At 42.4% G+C, this 12,698-nt stretch overlaps 1 protein-coding gene and 1 long non-coding RNA gene across 4 annotated transcripts in view; one reads left to right on the top strand and one right to left on the bottom strand.

Annotated features, from left to right (window-relative positions):
* LOC148420010 (uncharacterized) overlaps window positions 1-12,698 on the bottom strand; it is an 83,582-nt gene that overhangs the window by 8,265 nt on the left and 62,619 nt on the right. The gene's annotated exons all lie outside the window — the stretch shown is intronic.
* Window positions 1-12,698, top strand: part of pax2a (paired box 2a) — a 37,125-nt gene that overhangs the window by 16,507 nt on the left and 7,920 nt on the right. For all 3 annotated transcript variants that reach the window (XM_088422207.1, XM_088422205.1, XM_088422206.1), the window contains exons 7-8: window positions 4,708-4,883; window positions 7,892-8,012. In XM_088422207.1, coding sequence (XP_088278333.1) covers window positions 4,708-4,883; window positions 7,892-8,012 — 297 coding nt within the window. The remainder of the gene's footprint in view (window positions 1-4,707; window positions 4,884-7,891; window positions 8,013-12,698) is intronic.

Genomic DNA, 12,698 nt, shown 5'->3' with positions numbered 1-12,698 from the left:
TCTTATCAGAAGAAACGTGGAGATGAAAGAACGACAATAAGAGCGCCACCGTGGGACATTTACATCCCCCTCGGGGACCAAGTAAAACAAAGAGGCGTTTGATAGCGTTGTAGTCCGCTCGGAGGGGCCACCTCGGTTAGCCGCCGATCGATGCGGGTGCAAATTTCAAGCGCGCCCGGCTAATTGTTTTCCCCGCGATTTGCCGCTTTATAGCATCTGCAGCGGCGAGCGAGTGTTTGTCGGAGGGCGTTTGAACCACCGAAAGCATCCATCTGCTCTGATCAAAGGGGGCTTATTAACACACGTTGCTTTTGGGACGCCGCGTGAAAGGGGCTGTTTTGACAAGTCTTGTTTTTATCTCGGCTTATCTTCTTGCACGCTGGTGTTAGGATTGAGGAACGCGATCGGCCGGTGCTGTGGGAGTGATAGCGGGGATACCTGCTGAGACACCCGGGGGGATTGCAAAAACTACAGAGAAAATGAAACAGACCAGTCAATGAGATACACACACACACACACACGCTGACAGTTGGGCTTCACACTCCGCTTGACACGCTGACTGTCAAAAGGATGAATCTGATTTATCGCAGCCATCTTATATGATACGTGTCAAACATCAGGCCCTAATGGGGAATTCTGAAAATGCATGATTTACCATTAATTCCGCTGAAAGAGCCAGTCTGTCAAAAGCTACAAATTTGCAATGTCTTCACACGCATAATTGGTGGAATTGACAAAAGATGGAATGGATCTTAGTCCAAAATTGAAAGCAGAAATTAGACACACAAAATTGTTTAAGCAAAGGGTCTGCTGGATATGGCGAGTACATGGCGATGAAATACCAGCACTAAGTCTAACCCACCTCTGCGTATATTGCACTAAAATAGAGCCGAAACCATGAAAGTGTTTTACACTATTTCTGTGTTCCTCATTATTGGTGTAGCTAAAAAGTGGTACGTGTTTTTGTCATTTCACCCCCCCCCCCCCCCCCCCCCCCCCACACACACACACACACTCACAACATAATATGAATTTGAGCATATTCGTTCACATCAAAGGTTATCCAACGCAATCGTGACTTGCTTTGATTTCTATCACTACAACGCCCAGTTAGCGATCTCGTTAACTAGCTATAGCAAATCCTTAAAATAAACCTTCCATGTATGCCACAATTTGAGGGGTTAGTATTTAAATCTTCAAGCACAGATGTGACAATGTTTTTTTTTTTTTGGTTTATTTATGTAATAGTCACAAGCTGAGTCCTGATTTGGTTGTTACATGAGCCTCAAGCAACTATGAGCTCTAATATAACTTTTAGACAAGTGAGGCTCTATAGAACAGATTATTGTAATATGATTTGTGACTTGACTTCTCCTTTAAGCTTCAAACAACAGTATCTGTCAAAAGTTTGTAAACACCCTCTGCATCGTCGTGTTTTTCACTTTTTTTTAAATTTGCTTAATTGTAGATTTATATTGATGTCATTGACATTGTAGAGGAATATTGATGGAATTATTTGTTAATGAAATATGTTAATCAAATCAGAATATGTGTTATACTTAGATTTGTCCTTGTTGGTACCTTTTCTCCAGCTAAGAGCTTTGCACATCTTTGTATTTTCTCCTTATGGCTTATGACGTTGAGGTATTTTCAGTTCACAAGCGGTAGAAGTGTAAATCTGAAGGCGTTTCCACATTTTTGACTGGTACTGTAATTACTGAATCAATTTCACCACGTTTAACAAAATTCCGCAAGTGAAACCAAATTTTTCTATAAAATGTCGAGCCTTTCTCTTTCCCTGTAATACTGTAAATAAACAACATAACCCGGCTGGTGGAGGTAGGTAAGAAAAAAAAAACAAAAAAAAGCCTTCCCATGTGTGCCACAAAACACAAGTCAATACACTGTATTTTTCCCGTAAAACACAGCCATCACGCCTTCTATTCCGTCTACACATACACACACTCACACCCAATTGCCGTCCTCCATTTCATTCCCCCGTGGATCTATTTCTTGGTGCGAGCCAGGTTCATCCCCTGGCCTCAGCCATTGAAAAAAGGTCAAGCAGCCGAGCAGAATGGCAATAACGCCCCTGAAATGGTACCATCAGTGGAACATGATTGATCAATTGAATTCCATAGCACAGAAAAATGTGGGATTAAGTAGAGTATTATACGCACAATGAGTTGAGGCATGGTGTTCATTCCAAGTTCATTTCGCCTCCCTCCTCCGCCGGCGGATCAGGCAATCAATAGTGGACTTGCATATCATATATCAGCGGCGGCTCGCCCAGGAGAGAACATAATCTGCTGCAAATTTAGAATGACAGATTTGTACGGGAGCTAAGCCCTCATCCGCTGTTGGCGGAGGAGGGGAGGGAGGAGTGGAGTGGAGGTCCCTGGAATGCCCTAACCCTTTTTTTTTTTTTTTTTTTGGGGGGGGGGGGGGGGGGGGGGGGGGGTGATGAGTGTGCCACAGCCATTGCTGATGGGGTCAGAGATGACCAGGAGGAGAGGGCTCATTTGTTTATATAGAGGGTGACTGTGCGAGGAAATGCATATGCTTGCCCTCGGTGCCCCGTCGTCTTTCGGACCTCGCTCCATTCTGCTTCCCGGACGACAGGCAATATGCCGCGGCTGCGCCGGTGTTACGAGAGAGCGAAAAAGGGAAGGCTAATACGCTACCGAGGAAATAGTAACGTTAAATAATGGCTCCCCATTTTGCGCTGGCAGGATGAGAAGCTGTGCGCGCCATCGCCAGGCACACTTTCCTACGTGGGCCCATCAGGGACATAATTCAGGATTACCTCTCACACACGGGACTGAAAGGCTCTCTTGGATGCGACACTGAAATACTCTCACACATACTCATGAAATATCATTACACAACCATTCAAACACTCTAAAAGGCTATCACACTCATGTTTATGTGCTCACGCAAAACCTAAAACCTAAATATTCTCACACACTACTAAAATACAATTGAAATCTTTCAAACATCACAGAGATGATGTGTGAAACTTAATCCCTCAAAAATCTAGCAAAACTGCAACATTCACACTGTTTTTTGTTTACACACTACTGAAACGTGTCATTCAGTTTTTGTTTTTAAGCACATTTTAGGATATCAAATAAGGATATTTTAGAATGATGTCTAAAAGGGTAACGGTTGTTTGCATGAGAACATTTCAGGTGCCTGCGTGAGAGGAAATCCTAAATTATGACCCTGACGGCTCCTTTCATCCCCCCCCCCATCCCCTCCCGAAACACGCGCTCTCCTTTACAAGTATATATTTGCGCTGAAGGTAATCCATCAATTACCATGGGCCTATCACATGATGACCGTGCTGATGGCGGCCACCGAGGAGAGGTGGAGGACGCGGGAGCTGCCTGAGTATGCGAGACAGAGTCGAGGTAGATAAAAAAAAAAAAAAAAAAAGAAGCAGACATGCAGGTTGTTCCCCTGCGCAATTTACTGCCGCTGCTCCTCGTGCCATCACTCTCACTCCCGTTTTGCTCAAAAACATGTTTGCCCGGTGCTTATCTCACAAAGCCTCCTGGGATATGGGAGGCCGAGAGTCTAAAAAATAAAGTATATCCTTGTGGCCGGGGGTTCAATCGCGTGTCACTGAGGTGGTACAGTCAAAGGCTCAGCTTTTGTACCCTAGGCTTTCAGTAGGGATGGCTTGGCCCGGACACATTGATCCTCTGAGTTATGCGCGTCTTCACTTTTTGGCCAGTTGCTTCCAAGTTTGGTGGACAAGAACATACACTGAACATTTTCATACACCTCCGGAACATAGATGTCATTAGAAAGTAGTGCAAACCTCTCGCTTATAGACGAATCCAAACTGAGCTTGTTCATTAGGTAGAGCCCCGAGTCAACTGGGGGCAAATGTTGTCAAGAGTCGGCGAGGGTAGCGGCTCTTTTGATCTCGCCAGGGTTTGTGTAACCCTTGGCCAGGATTTTGACCATTTTGGGTCATTTCCTTCAACATATCTCTCACAGATTTTTAGCACACTCCCGGTAGTCATGCCGTGTTGAAATGTGTCACCATGCGGGTAAAATTTCAGCTCCCTATTGTCTTCTTTCAATGCTTTGCCTTTGATGTTGAAATGCCTTTGATGTAAAGATCAAAGATTGATTAAATTATCAAAGAATCCAATCCAATTTTATTTAGCAACTGCAGAAAATAGATTAACTACCTGTCTTAGCTACCAGAAAGTTGCTCTACTAATGATCCATCCATATCATATGCCACACAATAAAGGCATCCAACATTTTGCAAAGAAGTCACTCCAACACAATTTTGCAATATTGCTTCATGTTCCATTTCGTTTGTCCTTAGTTTGAAATTTAAAATGTACTGTTCCTGACTTTGATACCTGCAGACATGTCATGTACCGCCCGAATGCATTCATGTCACAACGACTGCAATTTTGATCGCGGCTGGCATAGTGATATCAGAGCGCCAACGTGGAAAAAACAGAGGATGCGGTGATAACGGTGCTCCAAGCTTTCATCTAAGTCAAAGTGATTTTGAACCAACTAAACTGGACTCTTTTTTTTTTTTTTTTTATTATTGTTATTGACTTTGGCAATTACGCTATCAGGGTAATGATAGTGCATGGTACTTGTAACGATACACATTGCAAAACTCAGAAAAATGTAGTGATGTAAAACAATGTCCATTACTTCTCTCCTTAGGCGGTTCTGATGGCTCGGGCCCGGGCAGCGATTCTCAGGGCAGCGTGGAGAGTTTGAGGAAGCACCTGCGAGCGGACGCGTTCACCCAGCAGCAGCTGGAGGCCCTGGACCGCGTGTTCGAACGGCCCTCTTACCCGGATGTCTTCTCCACTTCCGAACACATCAAACCCGAGCAGGTGGGTTGTTTTCATATTTCCCGAGGAGCCTCTGCAGCTTTTTATTACGAGGCGAATAAGATCTCGCGTTTGCAGCCGCATGGAAAACCTACAGCCTATTATAGTGGCTAACCTTTATTTACATGAATCCCAGAGTTAAACAACAAGAGACTATTAATTTTGCCGCGCGAACTCTATGTGGGTGCCCAGGCAGGCTGAGCGCCGGCCTAATTGAGTTCATTTTCATCTCTGCGCGATCGCTGGGAATTACAGCGGCGATAAATCAGAGGGACAGCCCCGCAGCCCGCTATACAGTCCCTAATGCAGCTAATTACCAAAGTGATTTCTACGGCAAGATCAATACCAAAACGAATTGGAAATGACTTGCAATCACAAAGAGCACAGGAGAAGGTATTAAAAAGGCAGGAGGAAGGTGGAGGAGCGAGGGGAGGGAGGCGAAAAATGGCATCAGAAACGGGTCTAGAAAAATCAGTTTTAATTTAAGGCAATATTAATCAGCTCGCTTTGCGCTCTTTGTGCGCGCCTCCTCTTTCTTTCCCCTGTTGGCGACACCCCCGCCTGAAAAGGTGGGGTACACTTGCTATTAAGGGGCTTGTCTGCTGTCTGCGTCAGAGCATTAAAAAGCCATTTTGAAGAGGCCAGACTCAATAGGCCTCATCCCTCCCACACTTCTGGCAGCCATGTGGTGGGGTCATTCTGTGCTCGCCACTCGCCCTCCACCCGCCCGCCCGGCCCCTGCCCGACCCTGCCCACCGCTCATCTGCATGACAAAATGGCTCTTGTGCGGCGGAGGCTCGGCGGAATAGAGAGGAACATCCAGCCTAGTGCCAGGGAACAGTTGTAAGCAGACAATTAGAGTTTATCTGGGATAGAGGCGGACAAGGCCGGGGTCAGCGGCTCGCCCCTGAGGGACCCCCGTCCCATTGAGACAAACAGATGCCCTCTGATACAAGCACTGTGCACACACACTTATCCCCTTGAAGAAGAGGCCGGCCAGGAAGTGTCATGGCACAAACTCAAAGGAGATCAATGCCGTGCTTTTCACCTACGGTAGCTGCCACAATGAAACGGGAATTTAAGATTAAAAGATGTTCTATCAACCCACTTTTAGGTGTCTTGGAGGTAAAGCACAATAGGAGAGTTTTGGGGTGCTCTCCTTTAAAAATCACAACCACATGTCTCTCCTGCAACAAAGCCCTGAATGTCTCCTCCCTTGACTGGTCACAGGGATGACTGCAGTGGAGCACAAAGCGCCAGCTGACACCCCGTCCTTTCACTTTTCTCCCAATCCCTCGCTCATCCCGTTCTGCCTCTACTGCCCGCCTTGCTTCGCCTTCAGACAAGGCCTAATGCATGCATACATCATAGGCTCTCGGTAAAAGCACAGCCAGCACGGGCAAGAGTGTTGTCACGGGAACTATCCGGGAGGAATCACAATAAGGGGGCCTAGGAAACAGCATTCCAGGATAGGTCCGATTCAGGGCTCGCCCAAGTAGCCGAATATTTATGCCGCAATATGAATGAATCACTTTGTCTAGGTATCCCATTCTGAAAGGGTTAGCTGAGAGAAAAGTACCAAGAAAACACAATAATATAAATACGGAAAAGACTCTGTAGTTTTGAAAACATTTTCTATAACTTGACCCCGGTGCTAAAAAAGTGCCAACAGAACATTAATATAAGTATTTGATCTATTGTGACAGACATTAACGAACTTTTGACCACTAAAGGGAAGCCAACCTTAAAATTTTCTTTAGAATAATATGCAGCCACTATTCCAAACACAAGATTTTGATTATGATTGCAATTGTATAATATGAATTAAAAAACAAAATGTGTCTTTTTCTTAATCCATCCCAGGGAGAGGCCATTTTGCCACTTGCCATCTAGTGAAATTGTTATGACAGTTGCTCAGGGCTTAGGTAATGACAAATCACGGCTTCCCTTTTTTCTGAGTAGATGGGCTGTGATTCGTTGTTACCTCGGCAACTGTGATAGAATTCGCAGTCTACGGAATACATGGCCGGCCCTGAATGATCAATAAAAGCTATTTAAAGCACGTTTTATTTTTTAAATATACAAATGACATGAGGAAAAACAAATATTTTGGTAGCAGAACTGTGCTGAGATCTGTTTTGTTTTGTTTTGTTGTATTGTCTAACTTGTACAGTTTACTTTCTTGTTTTTTGTTTGCTTTCTTTTGTTGAATTGTTTGAACCCCAATTCTTTCTCAAATTACTATTCAGCCAATAAGATTTTTATTCTTTATCTATCTTGCCTGGGTAAATGAAGTTCAAAAAACGTTTACAAAGAAATTAAAATTGAAAACCTTCCTCAACCTACTTGCTTGAAAAATTATGTACCTTGGGTTGAATGATGCAACTTCCTGGGGCCCACGTGACTTCTGGAAATTCTTCTTTTTTTTTTTTATGTGTATACACACACACATATAAACATATATATATATATATATATATATGTGTATATATATATATATATATATATATATATATATATATATATATATATATACACATATATATATATATATATATATATATATATATATATATATATATATATATATATATATATATATATATATGTGTATATATATATATATATATATATATATATATGTGTGTATATATATATATATATATATATATATATATATACACATATATATATATATATATATATATATATATATATATATATATATACACATATATATATATATATATATATATATATATATATATATATATATATATATATATACCACCTAAAAAGTAATTATACAAGCAAGTTAGAGAATGAATGGAAGAATGTCTATTATTATGTTACATTGATGTGCTTATTAAAAGAATAATGTTGAATTTGATTCTGTATTTTAACATTTGATTTCCCAAGGACAGAGATAGCACCGCCTCAGCGGAATGGCCCCGCAGTTAAAAATGCGCGATGAGCCTTTGGTGAAGGGTATTTGCCGTGTACTCACGCAGGCGAACGAGTACTCCCTCCCGTCCTTGAACGCCGGCCTGGAAGACGTGAAGCCGAGCCTCTCCAGCAGCGGCAGCTCCGACCTGGCCTCCAGCGTCTCCCAGAGCTACTCGGTTGTGACAGGTACGGTGCGACCGCCGCTCCATCCACCGTGCACAGTAAACCAACAACATTAACCTGATACATCCGTTTATGACCCCCCTCCCCCGAATCCCCCTTTGATCGTCAACCCATACAATTTTCCGAAAGCGCTTTTTGTTGTTTTCCCACTGACGTTCCAACTCATTCCGTTTTCCATTAAAGGGGCCTTTAGTGTGCACTATCAAGGTAGTAACAGCTGATGACTAAAAATAGTGTTTATGGCTTCCAATAACACAGCATGATAACAGCGATAATTAGCCATATTCTTGCACATTAGAGATTAAAGTTTAAAGCTTAGGAGATAAATGCAACTCTTTCCACGAATGACTATTCCCAACCTTCCGCTCCTACGCGTATCAAGCTCCCAACTGACTACCTCTTCCTTATGGCCCGTGCATTTTCCAGAGATGCTAAACTGTTACGACCTGACGAGGTATTTCTCTCAGTGTCGATATGATCTGAGTCGCGAAACTCCTATACGGGGCCCTTTAACATGCTGCCGGTGTTGGAGCCGGATCGGGCCGCTAACAGATTGAGGGAGAACACTTTCTCATAAGAGACAGCTGCTGTTCTCACTGTGACACCCCACTTGTCATCAAAGGCTATGATAGCCTGCTGATTGACAGCGGCTGCAGTAGAACACAGTGGCTGGCTGCCTGCTCTCATTGTCAGGAGATGAGAGTGAGACCCTAATAAAGATTAGGGTGAAAAAGGTGGTGTATAAACATTTCACGCAGAGGGCCAAAAAAAAAAAAAAAAAAAATCAAAGGATGCAAGGGTCGAGAAAATACATATTGATTTTACAGTTACAATTGTGTTTTAAAATATAAGTTTGATTTATTGATGATGTAACCTAAAATCTCAAATCATTTTACCCATTAGCTCAAATGAAAATATCACGAATCCACTCAGAATTGTCAAAATTACTCGATTAATCGACAACCGTTTTAATCAATGGAATAATCGATAGAATAATTGATTCTAAAGGTATTCGATAGTGACGGTCCTACAAGGATACTGTATTTAAAGTTTTACATTAAATAACATAATAACAGTAACTGGGATTTACTAGACCAGAATTTTGAACTGATCAAAAGATGGGTCAAAATATCCAATCGATTTTAGCAGCTTGTTCATTTAATGTGGTCAACCCCACTAGTTGCGGGAATTTGGGGTTGGACCAGCACACTAATCCTAAAAATTTTCCTCAAAACACTGATAAGCATTTAATAAACAGAAAATAGGCCCAAAAAATAATTAAAATCCCCCATTAAAAATGGAAAATATTGGAAAATAGGTGTAAAAAAAGTTCAGTGACTGGAGTAACTAGATTGCGTAAAGTTCAAATCAATGCCGTTGACGGATCGGTAAATGATGACATTACGGACGATTATCGATTTTGAGTAGATGCAAAATCTCGGCAGATCTGATCCAGCCCATCTGCGTAACATCTACAAATAACACAGTAAACTGCAAATTAGTCAATGAGGATAAAGAATATATGCATATGAATATTGTCATATCATCTACCCCGGACCATTTATGTTTAAATATTAAATCGTTTCAACAACACCATAGCGATGCTCATAGTTAGCCTGCCGATAGCATTTTCCATTGTTAGCTTTAAGATAGCAGAGGCAAGGCAAATTTGAGTTGTAAATACACATCATTTACTTGTTTGACTATTACTTTAAGTTTGGCTGGCATTTGGCCTCATTGTTAAAAATGGACAACAAATATTTTGGACAAATCTACGGCAAGTCAGCAAGTAACGGCAGGTGCAGTGCAATAAATAGCTTGTCGTCGCCGTATCACATTACCGCAATCTCGATTGAACTGTGGCTTCTTGGAGCTTTTGATGGATGTAGCTTTAATTGAAATATTGTTTCATTGTGCCTCCTTCCCATGAGAGGTTTGCTTTTCTGGGAATAATATGCTAGCCTTTTTTTTTTATTAAAAGTCCCATAATTGTGCGGCGGATGTATGTGTGTGTGTGTGTGTGTGTGTGTGTGTGTGTAAGCGGAGCAAAGATGAGAACAGCATGATTGAAAACCACATTGGCCCTTCTCAAATGATCCCTGTAGACCCCCAGACCCTAACTGAGAGAAGAAAGACCCCCTTTTTTCCTCCTGAGTATGTGGGAGGTGGATTTGCAGAGAAAGTTGGGCCTCGGGAGAAGAAAGGTGCACCCCCCCCCCCCCCCCCCCCCCCCCCTTCTTCCTTTCTACCGGACCCTTCCTATGAAAGCGGTCTCGCTCTGGGGAGCACACGCATAGCAGGTGGCCTCCAAGCCACCTGGGGGGCCCAGGGGCCATAGAACGTAAAGGCTTAATGATAAAACTGGGTTTCAAGTCAACAAACCTTGATGCGGTCGTTGCAAACATTAGTTTTCAGATGGCTTTTATGACTTAATTTTTTATGCAGAGATTGATTGGCTGTAGGTAGTTAGCGCGTGATACTAGCAAATAGGAATGTATGCCAAGACTAGAGGGGGGAAAAAATACTAAATTACCTTGCTCACTTAGGCTGGCATCCAATTATCAATAAATTATTCTCCCGTACTGGAGCGGCAGCGATGAGATTATATTCATTCTTGAAATGGTTTCTGCTCCTAATTAAAATCCACACAGTTATTGATCTTGTTGATTTTTATGTCCTGGAATTTGCATAATCTATTAAATATGAATGATTAATGAATTAGTTGAGGTTTGTCTTCCAAGGTTGCAGTAGCAATAGTGTCCTCTATTTACCTGAATACTCTAAGTGGAAGCAACGGTTTGATTGAGTTGCTTCTTCCCTTGCACAGCATAACTGCAATTTGTGTATAGTTCATTGTATCAGTCAAAGGTTTGGAAACACCTTCAAATTCATGCTGTTAACATTTTTAAATGAAAGTCATTTCAGTTCATAAAGCATCATCCATATAATAAAGCTAATATGATAAAGCATCTAAATGTGCAAAGTCTTGGCTAAAGGGTGCCTACACTGAAAAATCTAAGTTATAAAATATATTCTGTTTTGTGTAACTTTTTAACTAAAAAAAAATTAAAACAAAAAAACCCTATTATCTATATTCTTGTCCTGTCTACTGTTTTGTCCATTTTGTCTCATCCCACCTAAATATATGAGGCCAGGATGACCTTTGCTGTGCACAATAGGAATTAGTAGGGGAGCTCGAATGAATCAAACATGTCCCCTGCAGTGGACACAAATCCCTCAACGAGGTCAATTCCGTGGTGTGTCCATCACTTTCGATTGGTTGAATGGATTTTCCAAAATTGCCCATGATGTTTTTTGAGTTGGTGCTTGAGGTTGTATGATATAAAGCAGTGGCTCTCCAATGGGCGTACATGAAGGCGCTACAGCGAGTATGTGAGTTTTTACAAAGGGTTTTTTTTTTTGGATTAGAAAATTTAACTTTTCAAATAAAGTGCAAATTAACTGGAACATTTTGTAACTTTTTGTAAATTTTGTATGGATGTCCATTGTCATTATTGGACATACTAAATTGTCCCTAGGTGTGATTTGGTGCGTGAATGGTTGTTCATCTCTGTCTGCCCTGCAAATGGCTGCCAACCAATTCAGGGTGTCCTCTGCCTAATGTCCCATGTCAGCTGGGATAGGCACCAGCAAGCCTGCGAAACTTGTGAGGATAAGTGGGATGGATGGATGGATGGATGGATGGATGGATGGATGGATGGATGGATGTGCATTGTCATTAGTGGTGCAATTTTCCGGCAGACGAGGAAGAGATAAAACAGACGAATGTAGCTTCCCGAGTTGCTTGAATAAAACAAGAGCTACCACTGCAAATGTAGTTCCAAGGTTTCATAATTCAGACATGGCTGGCACGCCGTTCTGTTTTCTGTTCTGTTTTCATGCTAAAATGAACCAATGACATAAGGCTTGGATCTCCAATCATCAGGCTCCTGAAATAAGCCATGCCGTTGGCCTAGCATTGCTAGCTTCTGCCAGTCCAATCACCGCTGAGCTTAACAGGTTTTTATGTGTGACAGCAGGACTGGTGACAAGGAATGAGAGCAGTGGACAGGTCTCTCTATATGGAAGATGTTTGGGCAAGGTGGAAAAAGCAAAAAGTGTTTTGCTCTCCAAAGTTCCTTGGAGTGTGTTTAAGGATGAAATGCTCACTTGAGAGAAGACTATGGCAGCTTTGTGTGAACACATCACTCAGAGGGCTGCTGCGGGTTCTTAACAGTCCATTTCTATGGTTGATGGCGTCTGTGGATGCGGCGTTGGTTGCGCGGCCTAGACAGATGCTGGAGAACTCTATAGCATTTCTGCTCTCGGAGAGATGCGTTTGTTGGAAAGAAGGGTCCCAAAGGACCTCGAGTTTATCTTCCATCTCCATCATCAAGAGCATGTGATTTGACAGGCTCCCTTTACCCGGGGCCCGGCCTCGTCTCCAGGACAATAAGCAACAGCGTGTCTGATTAGTTTCAGAGTTCACTGATCTCGAACGAAGCGTCCGTATCGGTAAGTTGTTTGACAACGTTTGCTCGGGTGTTGAGAAAACAGAAGCCCGCAGTTGTACGCGGGGATGGTGGAGATAGCAGAGAACCCATGCTTGGCAAGCTTTATCAAAGTTTGGATTCAACTCAACGTGGGTTCTGTAATTGAACTGCAAACTCCAATATTTCAGGCTGTGAA

This window comes from Hippichthys cyanospilos, chromosome 8 (assembly GCF_059441005.1).
Source record: "Hippichthys cyanospilos isolate Australia breed blue-spotted pipefish chromosome 8, RoL_Hcya_1.0, whole genome shotgun sequence".
NCBI lineage: Eukaryota > Metazoa > Chordata > Actinopteri > Syngnathiformes > Syngnathidae > Hippichthys > Hippichthys cyanospilos.
Note: the sequence above shows the minus strand (reverse complement) of the source record. Positions and strands in the feature narration are given on the sequence as shown.